The 16,549-nt window shown below is 40.8% G+C and overlaps 1 protein-coding gene across 3 annotated transcripts in view; it reads right to left on the reverse strand.

The window, feature by feature from the left end:
- Positions 1-652: 652 nt before the first annotated feature.
- The window catches only part of LOC128142285 (cytochrome P450 7B1), a 132,734-nt gene continuing 116,837 nt past the window's right edge, over positions 653-16,549 (reverse strand). For all 3 annotated transcript variants that reach the window (XM_052788244.1, XM_052788245.1, XM_052788246.1), the window contains exons 3-6: positions 15,913-16,509; positions 15,262-15,468; positions 8,989-9,167; positions 653-4,991 (exon numbers count right to left, since the gene is read on the reverse strand). In XM_052788244.1, the coding sequence (XP_052644204.1) occupies positions 4,695-4,991; positions 8,989-9,167; positions 15,262-15,468; positions 15,913-16,509 (1,280 nt within the window). In that variant the 3' untranslated portion in view covers positions 653-4,694. The remainder of the gene's footprint in view (positions 4,992-8,988; positions 9,168-15,261; positions 15,469-15,912; positions 16,510-16,549) is intronic.

Genomic DNA, 16,549 nt, shown 5'->3' on the forward strand with positions numbered 1-16,549 from the left:
CTATCTTCTCTAAGATGTATTTTCAACAACCCTCACCGACATACCTGACAAGCATTTCTGCATGAAGGAATGAAGAAACACTGATGTCTCTGGGGTACAACCTTCGTATTAAACACCTACTTGTAGAATGCAGTAGCTACAGTGGTACCTAGAAACGCCAAGTTGCACTTTGCTGGCACAGTGCTGTATATTGTAACAATTTTCATTAATTTTCCCTTTTAAAATGAATGATCCGAGAGGACAGAATATTTTAGACTAGGTAGTACATCTTGTGCTATACAGAGGTTTGCAAAAGGAAAAGCCTAGGAGCTGTATTTGGGAATCACTAGTGGATTGCAGATCTTTATACTAATTTTCAAGAATGTCCTAATAATGTCAAAGTACCACTATTTTTTCCTCACCTGATAAGAACAGGCTTAAGTTTGGGGGGGGGTGTGTGTAAAACAGACTTGATAATTTCCTAAATTCAAAGGAGTTGCTCCATGCCAGTGCTGAATTAAAGGCTTTTCTTCTCCTTACAGAAATACCTTTCAAGATCAAGTAACAGAAAAATGCGGTATGCTGAATAAATAATTTAAAAAATGAAAGCAATAGTTGTGAATCTGTGAGAAAAGTGTAAATGTAAGCTAGAAAAAAATACCATGGACAGTCATTCAATATTAAAATAGATATATTCATTTTTATTGTGTCCTTGAAATACAAAATTCACTTAAGATGTTAGATTACTAAAATAATGAAGTTTCAATTTTCTTGCTCAGGAATTCACAATATACCTTATTCAAGCTAAGAGCCTTAATGATGGATATTAACTATTAAAGTAGAACCCAACTGTTGTTCATCTATACACAAAATGTCAGTTTGCACGATTAAGAGCAGTTCACAATCTTTTGAATGTCACAAAGTTCAATAATGATGAAATAAAAGATCATTTATAATTCTACAAGATAAATTCACAGACCAGTAATTATTCATAAAAATGGCAATGCCAAAAATAGTGACATGCAACTGGCTTAAAAGCATAAACTAAAGAACAACTCTTACACGGTTTTATATTAGCACATTAGGACACAGTGGCAGAGATGTGAACGTCTAATCTGCAAACAGGTACACATAGAGTAGCACGGTCTTTTAAGTAATGTAACAGTTTAAAAAGTTTACAATGGCTTATAGCAGTACTGAATGCCAGCACGAAAACGGAAAACATACAATCTATAAATTAAAATAAGAACAATAATAATAAAAAAATCACATTTTAGCATTCACATTAGTTGATGATGAATTCACTTTTCTTCTCGGGTACTATAAAGGGCCATACTGACTTAATAAACCTATTTTATATGAGAAAAAAGGTGATTTTTTTTTTTTTTTTAATAGCAGAAGATATTACCAATATAGCCATAGGCAGCGACAACTTACAGTCGGAGGCTGGTACTGACCAGCCGAGTCACATCTCAAACTGATCAGGGAGCGCACCATTTCACTAGAGGAACGGCAGAGAAAATTCAAGGGGCACCCACGCACTTCTCCTGGCTGACCCTACGCCCGCCGGGTCAGCCGATGAGACAAGCCGGCATTGCTGGGCTCGCCGGGCAGACCCCCCTGCTGAAGTGGAGAGGAGGGACAAGGAAGCACAAGGTCTGACTGCCTCTGACCACTCACCACCGCAGCACCACTGGCACCTGAATGCTTGCAAACAGCACTGCTGTTTCTGCTTAGATGATTTTGCTGTCTTAGTGACCCAGTGACAGACACTAAGAGCTGGTCGCTCCTGGGTTCTGCGGCAGAGGTGGTCATCAAAAACCATATTGTGCCTAAATCATGACTCATGCCCTCCTCGGCACAGCACGCTGCGGCCAGCTTGGCTCCAGCCGGGACCTCCAGGGATGGGGCACGCTCATCCCGTTGTGCTGCTACAGCTTATTGACCAGGAATACTGACACCGTGGGCCTTTCACTCCCTGCTCCGTGGAGACCGAGTCGCTCCTGGTCAGACCAGCTGCCAACGACTCTCAATAAGTCACCTCCTCAGCTGCTGAGTACATGGACCAGAAGTGCTTAACGTTTCCTCCGATCTGCTCTAGCTCTCATGACTTTACATGGGGGTGAGGCTTACCTCCTCCGCAGCTGGGGTATGCTAAGGTAGTGATGCACTGCTTACCAGCAAAACTTATCTACCAGGAGCACGGGTTACCAGGGACACAGTCCCAGGACAAGCTGGGCAGGCCCTGCTTTACATTTGATTATTTTGGTCCCTGAGCAAAAAGAGCAACTCTTATCCCAGCAAAACTCTGGCCTCTTGCATGGTGCAGAGTGTTCTCCAACCCCGACATGAGGCCCCCAGGTGCCTTCACAGAGGTTTCCTGCAACTCCCGGGAAAGATTCCGACCCTTTTTTTCTTTTTTAAATGGAAGCATGCCCTACAGATTTAATTTGCTATTTTGCAGACAATCTAGCTCTTCTTTTAATTTCAAAATAGATACTATACAAACTGATCAGCAATTAATCTGAAATTACTAATGATTTGCATGTACTTTTGGCACAGTTCTATTATGTCCTACCAAATTATGCAGCAGCCTGTGATATTCTAATTCAAAATCCTAAAAATAGAATACAATTATAAAAAAAAAGTCTTCTGTTTGAAACAAATACCTACTGTTATTTTCACAGTTGCTTCAGGTTTGTTTCAAAGTTGGATGCCAAAGAAAGATTTATCAGAACTGTGGCATGAGACATTTTACAGCTTACATTTAAGCAATAATGGAATACAGTCAATGGTGTAATGATATCAACATTTCCTCTCTCAATAAACCAGGCTCTAATGTCCAAACTGCATTGTGAGCTATGGCTGAGTACAGAATAGCTCCTACAGAGTAACTACAGCAGTAAGTAACTTGAGTACAAGAATCTCTCCATAAAAACAAATTTTATTCTGTGGCACAAAGCAATAATCAGCTTTTGCTGTTGATTAAATGTTGAAGCAAAGTTAAAGCATTTAATCAACTGCAAAGCCCATTTAATGTAAGCGTACTCCAACACTGTAGACATCATGGATATTATATATGAAGAGAAAATGTTTATCCAATATATCTCACAAAACCACAATTTTCTCCTCGGAGGATTTGGAATGTGGCTGTGCCAGTCTCTGAAAGCCTTTCTACTGATGCTGATGCTTATTTAGGGTATGTGCTTTACATGAATAACTAAACAGGCTTCTAAACAAATAACAATACATAATTCTAATCCTGAGTATGTACGTAGCAGTTTCCATCCATAGGCCATCAAGTGCTTTAGAGATGAGTAAAATTTCTGATTTTTAAAGACTTATGCTGGCACATCCCAAAGATATGTTTTTTTTGGGAACACAAGGCAAATTGAGACTGGACAGCCACGAGAATCCTTATCAGTCTTTGAAGTGATGGCTAGGAAGACAGACAGGGTCTAAAAATCTCAGATCCCGCGCACTAGTAAATTCATTTTTGAAACAAGAGCTGGTCACCCAGTGAAGCAGGTTGGGCAGCCAGCATAACAGAGGTAACTTCTGTGGCTGCCCAGGGTTTTCACTTGCTCAAATTTTGGCCCCAATTTTCCAATTTGTAGATGGGAAAGTCTGTTTCCAAACACAGGTCACACTACTCTGCCTATGCATCACTTAGGCACAGTAAAACACTATAAAAAAGTAGTTTTAGATACCACACTTGCCCTTGAAGCCCTCTTCTTATTTTGCCTTTTTGGAGAAGCAAACAAACACAAGAAATGGTCAAAATAAACACACGGACATGTTACTAGGAAAACAGCGAGACAAACAGGAGGTAATTTTTTAGATGACAGAATCATTTCAAACAGGTTCCTATATTTTCTCCCTGAAGAATATACTTTTTCGGCTCAAAAGCCAAAATAGATAATTTAGGCTTGATCCAGAGCCTATTAAAATCGACAGAACCTCCCTTCTGACTTTAAATGACTGCAGGAAAAAAATCACAGATTTTAATTTCTTTGCATTGCACCAAAAAAAAAAAAAAAGAAGAAAAGCAAAGCATTCACCCTCAGTACATACAACTGAAGTCAGAAATGTGTTGCCAGTAAGACATTCTTGCAAATCATCCCCCACCACTCCACACAGCTTCCATCACATCTCCCAAATAAGGGCTACGACACTCGAGACCATGAAGGGAACAGAGTAAATAAAAAGTTAGAATAATAATCACTAAAAATTCTTTCACCCTCTAGAATTAAGTTCCCCCTTTCTTCCTATTATGCTTCTATGAGCAGATGCAGAGATGCCTCCAGATGGTGGGTGTATGGGACCTCCCAATCTAACAAGGGGGAACCCCCTGTGACAGAGGGCTGCTGAGCCCGTTTCCCATACAAATGGCCTGGATTCGGCTTGATGTCATCCTCCCTGTAAATCCTACTCAACTCATGGCCAAGTGTTTGGGGGTCCGTCTTGTAGGGACATTGGGCTATTCACTTGGCCTAACTCTTGTCATCTCACCTCACTACTCACAACTCAGGCAGGACAAATTGAGGTGGCACGTCCCTGCATCTGATATCTACCTCCAGCCCAAGGGCTTTTCTTAGAAACAAGTAGGAAGGAGGTAAAGGCAGAGAGGGAAAAGCAAATGTTTCCAAAAATACAAAGCTAAGTGATGAAACAAAACAAATATGGAGATTAGTAGAAGGCATATAGGCAGCCGCTCACTTTCTTAAGGACCTTAGCTTGTAACGAAAGGTAATATCAACGTCTGGCAGGAGGATACCAAGGCCCATACGACTGTTATCAAGTCTGACAGCTTTGTTTTCCACTAGTTCTACATCGAAATGAGCCAACAGTAAGAAAAGAAACATCTTCATCTCGTTCATTGCAAGGAACCTCCCTGGACACATGCTGATCCCAGAGCCAAAGGGCATTAGGAAATACTTCAGTTTTCTTCCTGCCTTGTAGAATGTGGTTTTCTTCTTGCCATTCTCTATGTATCGATCGAATTTATACTCCTGAAAATAAAAGAGAGAGCACGCGTGATATCTAACAAGGCAGTTACATGAGTTGCTTTGTTTGCACAACAGTAACGCTTCTGAAACCCAGAAAATAAGATAAAGAGGAAGACAAGGAGCTGACAGCTTCTCCTTTTTAGTTGGTTCCCTCAAGTTTCATTAACTCACATTATCTTCCCTGCAAAGAACACTCCTTAAATCCACTTACTTAGCTTAGCCCTTTTACATCAAGCTCCTTCAACTTCCATGTCTCATCCACTGAGTGTCTGGCCTATATTGATTGTAATTAGATTTTGACCGCTTTGTAGCAGGGACAATGAACCTTAGTGGAAGGACAATTTTCTTGTAAAGCATCATACGCGCTCAGTGTGGTACATACATCATGAATAAGGATAATCTGCCAAATTCTGCAAATGCCTATGAATAAATTAATGCATTGCACCGATCTTGCTCTTGCAAGCTAGAGCAAAATCCATCCTTCTTTTGCACCCAGTGGTGCAGATTATTCGAAAACCAGACCCGATGCTTCGCAGACAATTTTTCCTTCAGTTGGAGATGGCTGCTGCTTAATTTGCCACATCTGACCTTCAAATGTTTTGCCTCGGAAGCTGTGTGCAAAGCAGGACAACCGCCAGTGACTGACCATCATAAAGAGGGTGCTTTCAAGTAAGGCTTGAGGTTGTGCTTGTAACTTACGTTCCATAAATTGAACATCTTTCTGACTATTTTCCAGTAGTAGGATCCCTGTTAAGAGATAATTCATGTTTCTGAATGAAGGAGATCTGGCATCCTCACTCAGTCAACGGCAAATTAACCACTTACAAAATCCTCCTGCATGCTTTGAATAAAAATGACAGACACTTCTTGCTTATGGTCACTCATTAGCATTTGTCCTGCTTTGCATACATCTGCTATAGCAGCAGCCATTTGGAGCTGGCTGGGAACAAGTCAGTCAGACAGAAACCAACCTCAACTGATTAAAAAAACCCCACACCACAATGAAAAAATACACTGATACTATCTACCCGTTAGATTAAAGGCTCTGAAAACCATGCACTGCAGGTCTTGCTGTCGAGAAAAAACAGTGGCAGGGGAGGTGGTCTGTGAGAAAGGGAACAAGTACAAGGTGCACTGGAGGGGATGTAACTTTGGGTGTTGAAGAACAGCAGCTTGTTTCTCTAAATGGCAGAAGCCTGGATTTTCCACAAAGATAAAGGTGATTTTATGTGTGTTTCCACTGACAAGTAATGATTTTCAGTCTCTTTGAACACCCCAGCCAAAAGGAAGCATGCCATTTTTTTTCCCCCATAAGTTATTGCTTCATTTGAAGAAGCACAGTAACAAATGAAAGCCCAGAATACCACTTCTTCCTTAAAAAAGATTCATTTCCTGAAATGTAAATCCTGCTGGTCTAAAAAAGCACTGCTAAATATGAACTGCAATAGCTTAAAAAACCAACCCAACCCAGAGCTCTTCACTTTGTTGGAACATTTCCACAAGGTGCACTCCTGGCATCTGGAGCAATTAAGAACTGTGGTATTGAACACATAGACATAGTGGGTCAAACCTTATGCTTTCATTGTCATCTTAAGAGCCATCTGAGAGTTATAATCACTTTTAACAAAAAATAAATTGGTGTCTAAGGAATTGGGAAAGCAGAAGACAAGTGTGAGACAGGAATGGAGCCAATCACAGTGACATCAAACTCAGGCTTGTGTTGCTGAAGCCCCTCAAGTTGAATGTTTCCTTAAAAGCTAGTTCGCTGGCTAAATAAAGACTAATTTGGGGCAATAAAGGAACTTTCAGCCATGCACAAGGCCTCCTTGGAAGAGACAGGGTGGTTGATGGCAAGGAAGAGGTGAAGACACTGAGCAAGAACAGGCGATGAAGTTCTGTGTGGAAGGCCTGCTAAGGGTATTACGAAAATTGAGCAATCTCCTGTGACTGATGTAAGTCTCTCTCTGTCACATCTCGTATTTAGCTTTGTTTGGGAAGCCACCACGTAGGGTTTCCTGCAGGGTTTCCTGATATTTCAGTCTATGGGATTTGCAGGGTTCATTTACTGAGCTCTATAACTAGCCAAGTTAGGATTTAGGGGTTCACTTATCCACTTTATAGAAAACTGACTCATTTATTTAGGCTTTGATGAGTGGAGAAAGAGGTCAACAATATATGCTTACACTTAGACAATATGGTGCCAAAGCAGAAGATAGCTTGAACTTAAATTTATGTATCCAGGAGAAAAGCATTGCTGCAAAATTATCTCGTCAAGCTGCCTGTTTTCCCAGGAAAGTTTTCCCTAAATACATGACAAGCTCAAGACTGCACCTTTCAAAAAATTCATTCTCCATCTCTATCTGATCCTCAGTAGTTATTGTTGAAAGCACACTGCATATTTTAAGAACCAAACAGAACAGTGATTTCCCCACTTTTCGAGAGGGCCCATGTGCTGAAATCAATGTACTGCAATGTGTGGATTGCTCATTCACTATCAAAAAGATAAAATATATGAACTAAAGCTGTCCTGTGAAAGCTGAGCAGAGCTGATACTAAGCAGATATATTCAAGCAATGGAAATATGGTAATATATTCCGGCAATTATTGGATAAGGGAGGGGATCAGTTTCCACACTGATGCTTTTGGTCTAGGACCTAAACAAACAGATGGACTTTTGACAAATCAATAATGTTCTCCAAAATAAAGTGTTAAGAATAAAATGAGAAAAAGCTTATTCGTTAGTTGTTACTTTTTAAGGCTAGAAATATTAATCAACCATTTGCCAATATATAGATTATTTTTTAAAATCCTAATTTTCTCAGCAGGCTTTGTCTTCATTTTTGGGTGGGGACAGCCAGCAGAGCCCTCCTGGACATCATTTCCATTTTCATGGCTCCAGTGTTCATCCCGCTGACTATAACTTACTCCTGCAAAGTCTGACATGCTCCACACCTCCTCTCACCAAGGCAGGTGGAGTTCCCGCACAGCGAGATGCTGTCCCGCACCAATAAGGCACTTGAATCTCATCTTTACTCTGCAACTTCATCTCCATAAACTCCCGTAAGGGAGAGCCTCAGGGAGCAATGCCTCTAACACGGGTATTCTATAAACATGTAAAAAAATCCAGTTCCCTTCTTCTTTGGCTCAAATGCCAAGGACAGAAATCAGCATGGCTGGGAGACAGCCATTTGCTTAGGAAAATGGGGATGAGGAATGGATCAGGTACGAGCACTTGCCTCTCAGGCAGAGGAGGCATTTAACAGCCTCGGCATGCACCCTCGCTCCTCCTCCGTGGCACCCTGGGCTGGGGACAGCAATCAGGGGGAGCAACCTAGCTGAGACGAGGTCTATTCAATTTGCATGCAGGTGGTGAATTTCTGAAGCCATATTAAGGCTGAGGCAGGGTGGATTAATTTCGAGTCTTTGATATTCATTAACTTGAGCGTCAGAGAAAAATACAAGGAGATGACACGATTACCCTCCGAGCTTCGCTGCAGAGCAACAGCTTTACAGTCTCAAGTTCACAACACTCTACTAATTGATCAAGAAGGGGTGAATCCCTACGAAGGGAGGTGAAAAAGCATAAGGCTCAAGTAAGACACTGCTATTATAGGGCTTCAGAGAGTCAATGATGCTTTGGGGGCACTTAGCTAAATGGCCCACATTATTTGCTATTTAAACCACCTTCTATTATTCAGACCTCCTTGGGTATCAAATGATCCACTGCCAAACAAAACCCACATTTAGCCTAAAGTTTATGGTAGTCAATGTGCAATTGTCAATTCCTTTGAAAGTAGTCGCAGTCAGTCTCATCACCATATTTCTCTCTTCAGGCCATGAATCCTTTGACCTATAGGGCCCTAGAAAATACATCTGAAAGTAGTAAGATTTGTTCCACAAGAAGGAACAGCAGTAAAAAAAAAACAACCCACAGATCACAAAAGGCTTGGCTGCTTCAATGCGCCTGGAGTAGGAAGAGTAGCACCAGCTGAATGTTTACCTTAGGATCTTCATAGACCTCAGGGTCCATGTGCAAAATCTGCGGGTAAAGGGCTATCCAGTCTCCTTTCCTCAAACCGACTTCTTGATTCCCTTCGAGCTTGAGAACAAAATCCTCCTGGCTGATGCGAATGTTCATGGAGGACGAGCACATGCGTAAACTCTCGTTTAAGGCACTCTCTGCGATTAAACAAAAGCGGAGGGGGGGAAGCATCAGAAATATGGGAGATGACTGCAAGTTATGCATGGCTACAGCTGCTGAATCTCGGCAGGTTTAGTAGGGCAGGCTAAAGGAAAAAAAAAAGGAAAAAAATCACAAACCAAACCAAACATAAAGCAGAGACCAGGAGGAGGCAATAAACAACCCCGCGGGGCAGGGGGGGGAGCCACGATGCTGAACCTCCCGATGTGATTCTCACTGATGGTGCTGAGAAATCCTGTCGGCTGCAGGCAGCACCGAGTTTTGGGCGGAAAGTCATTATTCAGGCATCACGTTGAAAACAACGCAATCAAAAGACACGAACGCTTTGCGCATTTACATATATTTTGGAGGTTGCAAGCAAATACCAGCGAAAGCATACATGGAGCTGCTTAGCTTGTCTTTCGAAAGCTGCTGGATGTAATGGCAGGGCTATATTAGAAAAATAATTTTGCTTGTTAATTCCGTAGTCATTCTGAGGATTTTTAGATTTATTTATTTTCTTTTCAATGTTCTATGCTGCCAAATGATAGTGTCTGTTATGGTCAGAGTGAATGAAAGCAAATCATTATTTGCCTGGTAATTTTAAGAGAGAAAGACACTTTCAGTTGGCCAAGAGACAACAAAACATAGTCCTTTCAGGCTTAAGGAAAGCAAGGTTTCTGTCTCCACCATCACATCCTGGAAGGCTCCAGAAGCTGAATGTCCTTGCTTTCCCAGTGGCCTTCACCTTTTGCTCCTAGCACGACAGATTTTATGGCTAATTTCCGGCAATTTATCCTGGCAGTTTGAGGAGGAATTCCTTTGGGAATAATATGCATAATTTGCATAAATCATTCTGATAGCATGTATATCAGCATGTAGCTCCTGTCTAGGGCTGCATCTCTCACTTTGTAATCAAAACTGACTATTTTTCCACCAGTGTGTATGGGCGCTGTTATATGTGACTTGATTCCTTCTAATCATCAGTGTGAAAAATAGCCTAAAATAGGGATTCATTTGCACATAATAATCCATTTGTGTCTGCATTTATGTTCTGTGATATCAAATAAGCCTCCTCTAAGTGTTCACCAAGGCACTGTAACTGCTGCACCCAAAAGGTTAGTTTATTAGAGACAGTAGCTACCCAGTGTAGATGCCTCTGAAAAAAAATAATAACAAACGTTCTTTCACTAAAAATTAAATCTGGTGCAGCATGCATAGCAAATAAAGTGGCCCTGGATGCTTTCTTGCAGGAGGTTTTTCCTTAAGCATGCATTTGTCTAAAGAAATGAGGCTGCGGTCAGCTTTGTGTGGCCAGCGCCGTGATTCAATGTGACGTACAGTGAGTCTGTGCATATTCTTTTGGACTGCCTTCGTTACTATAATCAGGCAGAGTCAAATCGGCTTGTTGGTGACGAAGCCAGAAAAGAACCCTGGTTCCAGAAGATGGCCTCTACTGCGGATAGCCACAAGGCACCTGACACGATAGATTTCAACTGGCAGTGCTCTAGCAACAAAACTTTATGCGGTACAAAGAAAGGGTCCAGCCTCCGCTCCCAGACTGTCTTCAACCTGCGGAAAACGAAGCTGGTGACTCCGCGCCGGTCCACCATTTGGAAATGGTGGTGATATACGTAGCGACAGCAGAAATCAAATGACGAAGAGGGGAGGAGGGGAAAAAAAGAAAAATAAAAATAATTATTAAAGTGCCACTGCAAAATAGCAGGTTTATGTTTAACCACCCAAGTGATGCGGTCACATCCTATTGGCGGACATCCTCCCAGAAAGCGCGGCAGTCCCTGCCTGCTGCCGGATCCCAAATGACAATTGGGCAGCATATCTTATGCAGAAGTTAATCACAATAATGGAGCACAAAGTGTGGCTTAGTGGTCAGATCGTAAATGACAAATCTGTTTTACCTTCCAGTACCAGTTATGTGTGGAAGGCGAGCTTGGCTCTCGCTCTGAGCGATCATGCCGATAATCATTAGATGACAAAAGTAATGAGTCACATTATGATCAACAAAGGAGAATGGAGCTTATATGGCTTTGCGGGCTCACATTAAAAAAATAGACAGTCAGCTTTCCACAAATGCCGGAGTTATACATTGAGAGGAATGACAACTGCACAATAAAACTGCAGCCTTTACTTGCAGTTGTCATAGTTCAGCAGACACCAGCCATCGCTGCTGACAGACCAGCTGGGTAGCTTGGGAGGCCTTCCATTCTGCACCATGAGGTACAGTAAATTATCCAGCACGGTAGAGCAACATCTGTTTCTGTGCTTGTGCCGAACAAACAAGGCAATTTAAAGCATACCAAGGGATAACCAAGCAGCAAATGAACATGACCCTCATTTTTTTTCCCCCCTTCTTACACACATGAGAAGCTAAACTTCACTGTGTGAGCGCTACATAAAGAAGCCAGGCTGTTGTTTGATAAGGTGTTGTCAGAGAGATTTTACATATTTTCTGGGGGGGGGGGGGGGGGGGGGAGAGAGATATCTCATAGTATTGTTATTCTTAGAATCCTCCCACTTCTCTCCGTTTCTCTTACACTAAAGCTAGCACTCAGCTTCCAATTCATTCTAGATTTTTTTTTTAAAACTGTTTCAATATACTTATAAATATTCAGTCTTTAAACCCTAATTTGCTATACTTAGTTCACATGCCTTCAAGCATTTGTCTTCCAATTTCCACTGAATAAATGCGTACTAATGAGAAATAGAGCAAGCTGCTGAGGCAAAGCTGGGTGACTTGAGCCTGGCCTGCCACCAGCTTGTGATAGGCAGGCAAATTGAGTTAAAATGAAAAGTCTTGTCAGCTGAAATACAACATGGTAGCCAAACAGCAAGCTGTCAATCATCCAGCCAAAACAAGGGACTGCAGGTAATAAAAGGTCATTGTGAATCATAAGTGCATTTGGCTTTCATAGGCAAGTTAATTTTAATTAAACATGATCTCTATCTGTAAATGTTTTATAAAACTTATTGTGCATAATGGATTGTTAATTTTACACTAACACATAGCAGGTAATAGGGTACTATAATTATTAGAGTATATTGTAGGAAAATAGCTATCAAGTATGCAAATATTTGGGGGGGGTCATTTACCCACAGGCATCACGGTGTGCCAACACAAACGATAATCGGAAACAAGTACATTTGCATCTTACTAAGAACTAAGTAATACTGCCCATCCCATCCCCGTCAAATATATTCATTTCTCTCAATCCAACCAACGATTTTAATGCTTAGCATTTGTGTTATGACTATGCACTCTGTGTTAGCTGTTTTTGGGTTCCTACCCTTTCTCGTGTATGAAACAATTTTTCAAGCTGTGCTCTTTTCGCAGGAAATATCTGGGATTCAGCAATGACCTGGGGCAAGAATACTTCACCATATAAATGAATGGACTAATATTAAACAAACGAACTGACTAAACATGCCTAGCATTAAACATGCACTAAGTATATCTCTGCTTTACCCTCTGCATTTCCATTATAACCATAAAAACCGACAGACCATTCTCATGTGTCGTTTACCATATTAGAGCTCCATTGTGAGCCATAACGACTAATAACGTACGTTACTCTGCGCACACAAATACATGCATTTGGGTTTCAGGAAAAGTCTTACGTAGACAAAACGAAGTGTGCTGCCCCAGAAATGCCACTGGAAAAAAATAATCAATCAGGGCCAAAATTTGCCAGTTTTGCTGTGGGTTGAAAGCTTTTTTTTTTTAATAAAAAATCACATACCTGTGCTTTGAATTTAGAAGAAAATCAGGCCATGTTTTTCCCCACACCCAAGGAATCTGACCATAATAACAACATTGCTTCCTGAGAAAGGCTTTTTAGCAATTCTTGCTTGTTCTCCATAGCATGAGGAATCCAAAAAAGGCTCTTGTTATAGTAGGCCAAAAAGAGGACAAAGAACCAGAGCACTTAAAACAGGAGAATGAGATGACAAGGTGATGAACATACAAGAATCCCACCTGGTCTGCCTTACTCGAGAGCAGGGACACAAATCCCGGTTTCCTACACTCTGGGCTGGCACAGGGGGAGCGGGAAGAGGAGAAGCTCAGTCTCGGAGGTTGGGGTCAGCGAGCTGCAAGGGCAAAGGCAGGGCTGGCCCACAGCCTTCCTGCGATGTGGGGATTTTTGGTGCGCAAGCAATGCAAATTGGGACCTTTGTCCCTCCTACACATTTATTAACAAAACATCCCTTTCCCCTTTCCACTGAAGCATGACTTTAATTCTCTTATGGTACAGATTTTTTTTCTATATTATTATTTTATGGGATGGTATCCAGCCCTTTATGACTTAAGTGCCAGAAGAATTGAAATCTAGCTTCTGTTCATATCACATTACGTTTAACACGATTATAAAATTTAACAAAAGTGTTACAAGAATACTACAAAGTAGGATGTGGCACTTTCCTCTCAACACATAAATCAAATGTTACCAAGGTACTTCAAGATTTCAAGGAGCAGCAGAGGAATGACACAGTTAATGTTTTAAACTGTTCATACCATTTTGCACCAGATGGTTTTAGTGAAGTACATGCTTTTATTTTCTTCATTCCTACATTTCTGGGGTGCCTTTTTTTTTTTTTTCCCCCCTTCTTCTTTTTCCTTGCCATTCCCATCTCAGTCTCCAAATAGAAAATAAAGCCTCTCTTGATCTTCTGGATGCTTGGTAACTTTCCTTTTCTCTTAATTTTTGGTGGATGCTAACTCTGATATGAAGCAGTTTTACTCGTGTTTCTTAAATGTACATTAAATGCTCAGAATGTCATGTTACTCTTCAGAAGTGTCCTTATCCAACATCTCCCCTACTTCAAAAGCATTCTCCATCGGTTAGAGAGAAATCTGTACCAAAACAGCCATGACCCCAGATGAAACCAACTTACTAGACTCACGCTATATAAGATTAACATTAACGCTCTAACAAAAAGTAACTGGATCAAACTCAATTTTATATTTGTACTATGAGAAGCAAATCAAGTTTGAACAAAGATTCTTGAGACATGCCACATTAGATGGTCCTGGAGAATGACAGCTATTACTTAGATCCAAACCAGGCACAGAGACTGCACTGCTCCACCATCCTCTCTTGACACAGCTTTGTTTAAGAGTGGCATATCAGTTCAGGCCATGAGCTACCAAGACATACAGACACGAGCTACCAAAACATATAGACATGAGCTCAATTTTAACAGGGGACTGTTTCTGATATTTAAAAAGAGAGGAATATTGAACCTTTAAGCTTTTATTCAGCTGTTGTCTACCCTATTAACACTACCTATGGAGACTTTCAGATGCTTAAAGGTTAGGTTCCTACCTGCTACACCTTCTCTTCTCCCTTGGGCTATTTTTAGCATTTACCTTGCCAGTGCCTGTGCACTAGCAAATGAAGTGAAAGCTTCAGCTGATGCTCCGAAGGCCTATCCAGCTCCTGGACCAAGCAACTTCCAATGGCCACTGAACCCCTGATCCAGAATTGGAAGATCTGTATCTCCCTTAAAGTTCCCTATTTTGAATCAAGGTACTTTTTTCAACACTGAAAACACCATTTCTGCTCTGCAAAGCTTTACCTTCTTATATTTTGTTTGGAGGCATCGCTCAACTGAAGCCCGCTTTAGAAGTCTTTTTGTTTTGTTAAAGAGAGAGAAAGAAAGAAAGAAACTGCTTGTGAAAAAATTACATTTGCAGTTTAAATACATTATTCCACTTTAATTTCAGAAAAGGGTCTTTCTTGGCAGTACCATACAGAAGTATTCGAAATCCATTAACACTTCGGCAGATGCTCAGAATCAAACAACTTAATAGGCATCAACTTTTTTTCAAATAATTGCAAGGCTTCGATTTAGCCTTTTGCATACCTTGCATAGTTAATTACCTAGGCTTTAATGTTTACATGCAATGAGAGTATCTACAGCTATAAACTACATAATTTATAATTGATGTAAATGGGTGTTATTATGTCAATTAGGCAGCTGTGTCCTCCACCTTCTCAGTAAACAGAAATGAGTGATAAACCGAGTTTGCCGGGAGAGCCCCTCTTTTCTTCCTAACAGATAAAAATAAATTACCTAGGTAGACCAGGTTGTCCAATTGTTCTCTGGTGAGGTGGATGTTATATGTGGGCCCTCTCTTTTGACCTGTTGACTGCAGCAAATGGTCAATCTCGTCACGCACCGCTGCAAGAGCTTCTGGGTGCCGCAGAAGATAATACATGGCCCAGAATGTAGCTGGAATCGTGTTTCCCACAGAGGCCCACAGGAAGGCAAAATGATGTGCTGGGAGAAAATAAGTGAAAAGGAAGATTAATAGCGTTTATTACACTGATTAGATTTGCAGTGTGCTAATTAAAAGATGTTAGGACACAGACCCAGCCAAGGATCAGTGAATGCTAATGAGGACCAATAGGCTTCTGAAGTCTAATTTTCTGCTTAATGAGAATAGTTTGAAATGTAATGTCGGGGGGGGTGGGGGGAATAAGGGGAGGAAATGCAGCTCAGTTATAATCTTTCTCATTATCACCATTAAGTATCTTGTTTTACCACCTCAGCACAAAAAAAAAATCAATTATCATAGAGGGTTGTTTCAGAGTAAAACATTTTATCATTAGCCAATTAGAAAGAACATAAAAAAATTTCAAGGTCGCCATTTTGCCTTTTTATTTCAAAGGTCTATAGTAAATTATTTTATTTTAGACAAGCAATCATTCATAAGTTTCCTACCTGCTTTGTCATAATCTCCAAGCAGCTCATATTTCTCAAATATATCTTGTCTGGCTTGGACCACTTTTGACCCTCCCAGCCATTTTGTCATGTTCTGAAGTAAAAAATGATGTATAAGCTCCTTCCGAACCTTCTTGGTAGCTCCTAGCAACTCAATTGGTATGTTTGCAGCTAAATAGGGAAAGCTGGCATCAAACTTGATAAATTTGTCTCTGATTTCACTAATAACTTTGTGGCCATCTGCAGCAGGAACTCTTCCATACAGTGTTACAAAACTGGCTTCAAACATTACAGAGCAGCAGAATTTGTACATTTTTTCTGTTTCCCAATCTGTTGCTTGTGAGCATTTCCATTCAAATATATCCTGGAGATTTTTCATCATGTGGTCAGAAATGATATCCAAAGGCTTGCCTTGTAGATACTGGTAGATTCTGTGCAGGTTTTCCTTGAGATCGGGGAATTTTCCTTTTGACAAGGCTGGGTAGTCAAAAGTTCTGGAAGCCATTTTATCAGCAAATTCATGAAATTCAAGTTGCTTGCTATTTCGGATGACATAGACATATTGAAATGGGTCCATGATGAAGGTAATATATCTACCTGAATAGAAGAAAAGAAAAAAACAAACACACGTGCACTT

The sequence above is a fragment of the Harpia harpyja genome, chromosome 5 (genome assembly GCF_026419915.1).
Source record: "Harpia harpyja isolate bHarHar1 chromosome 5, bHarHar1 primary haplotype, whole genome shotgun sequence".
Taxonomy (NCBI): domain Eukaryota; kingdom Metazoa; phylum Chordata; class Aves; order Accipitriformes; family Accipitridae; genus Harpia; species Harpia harpyja.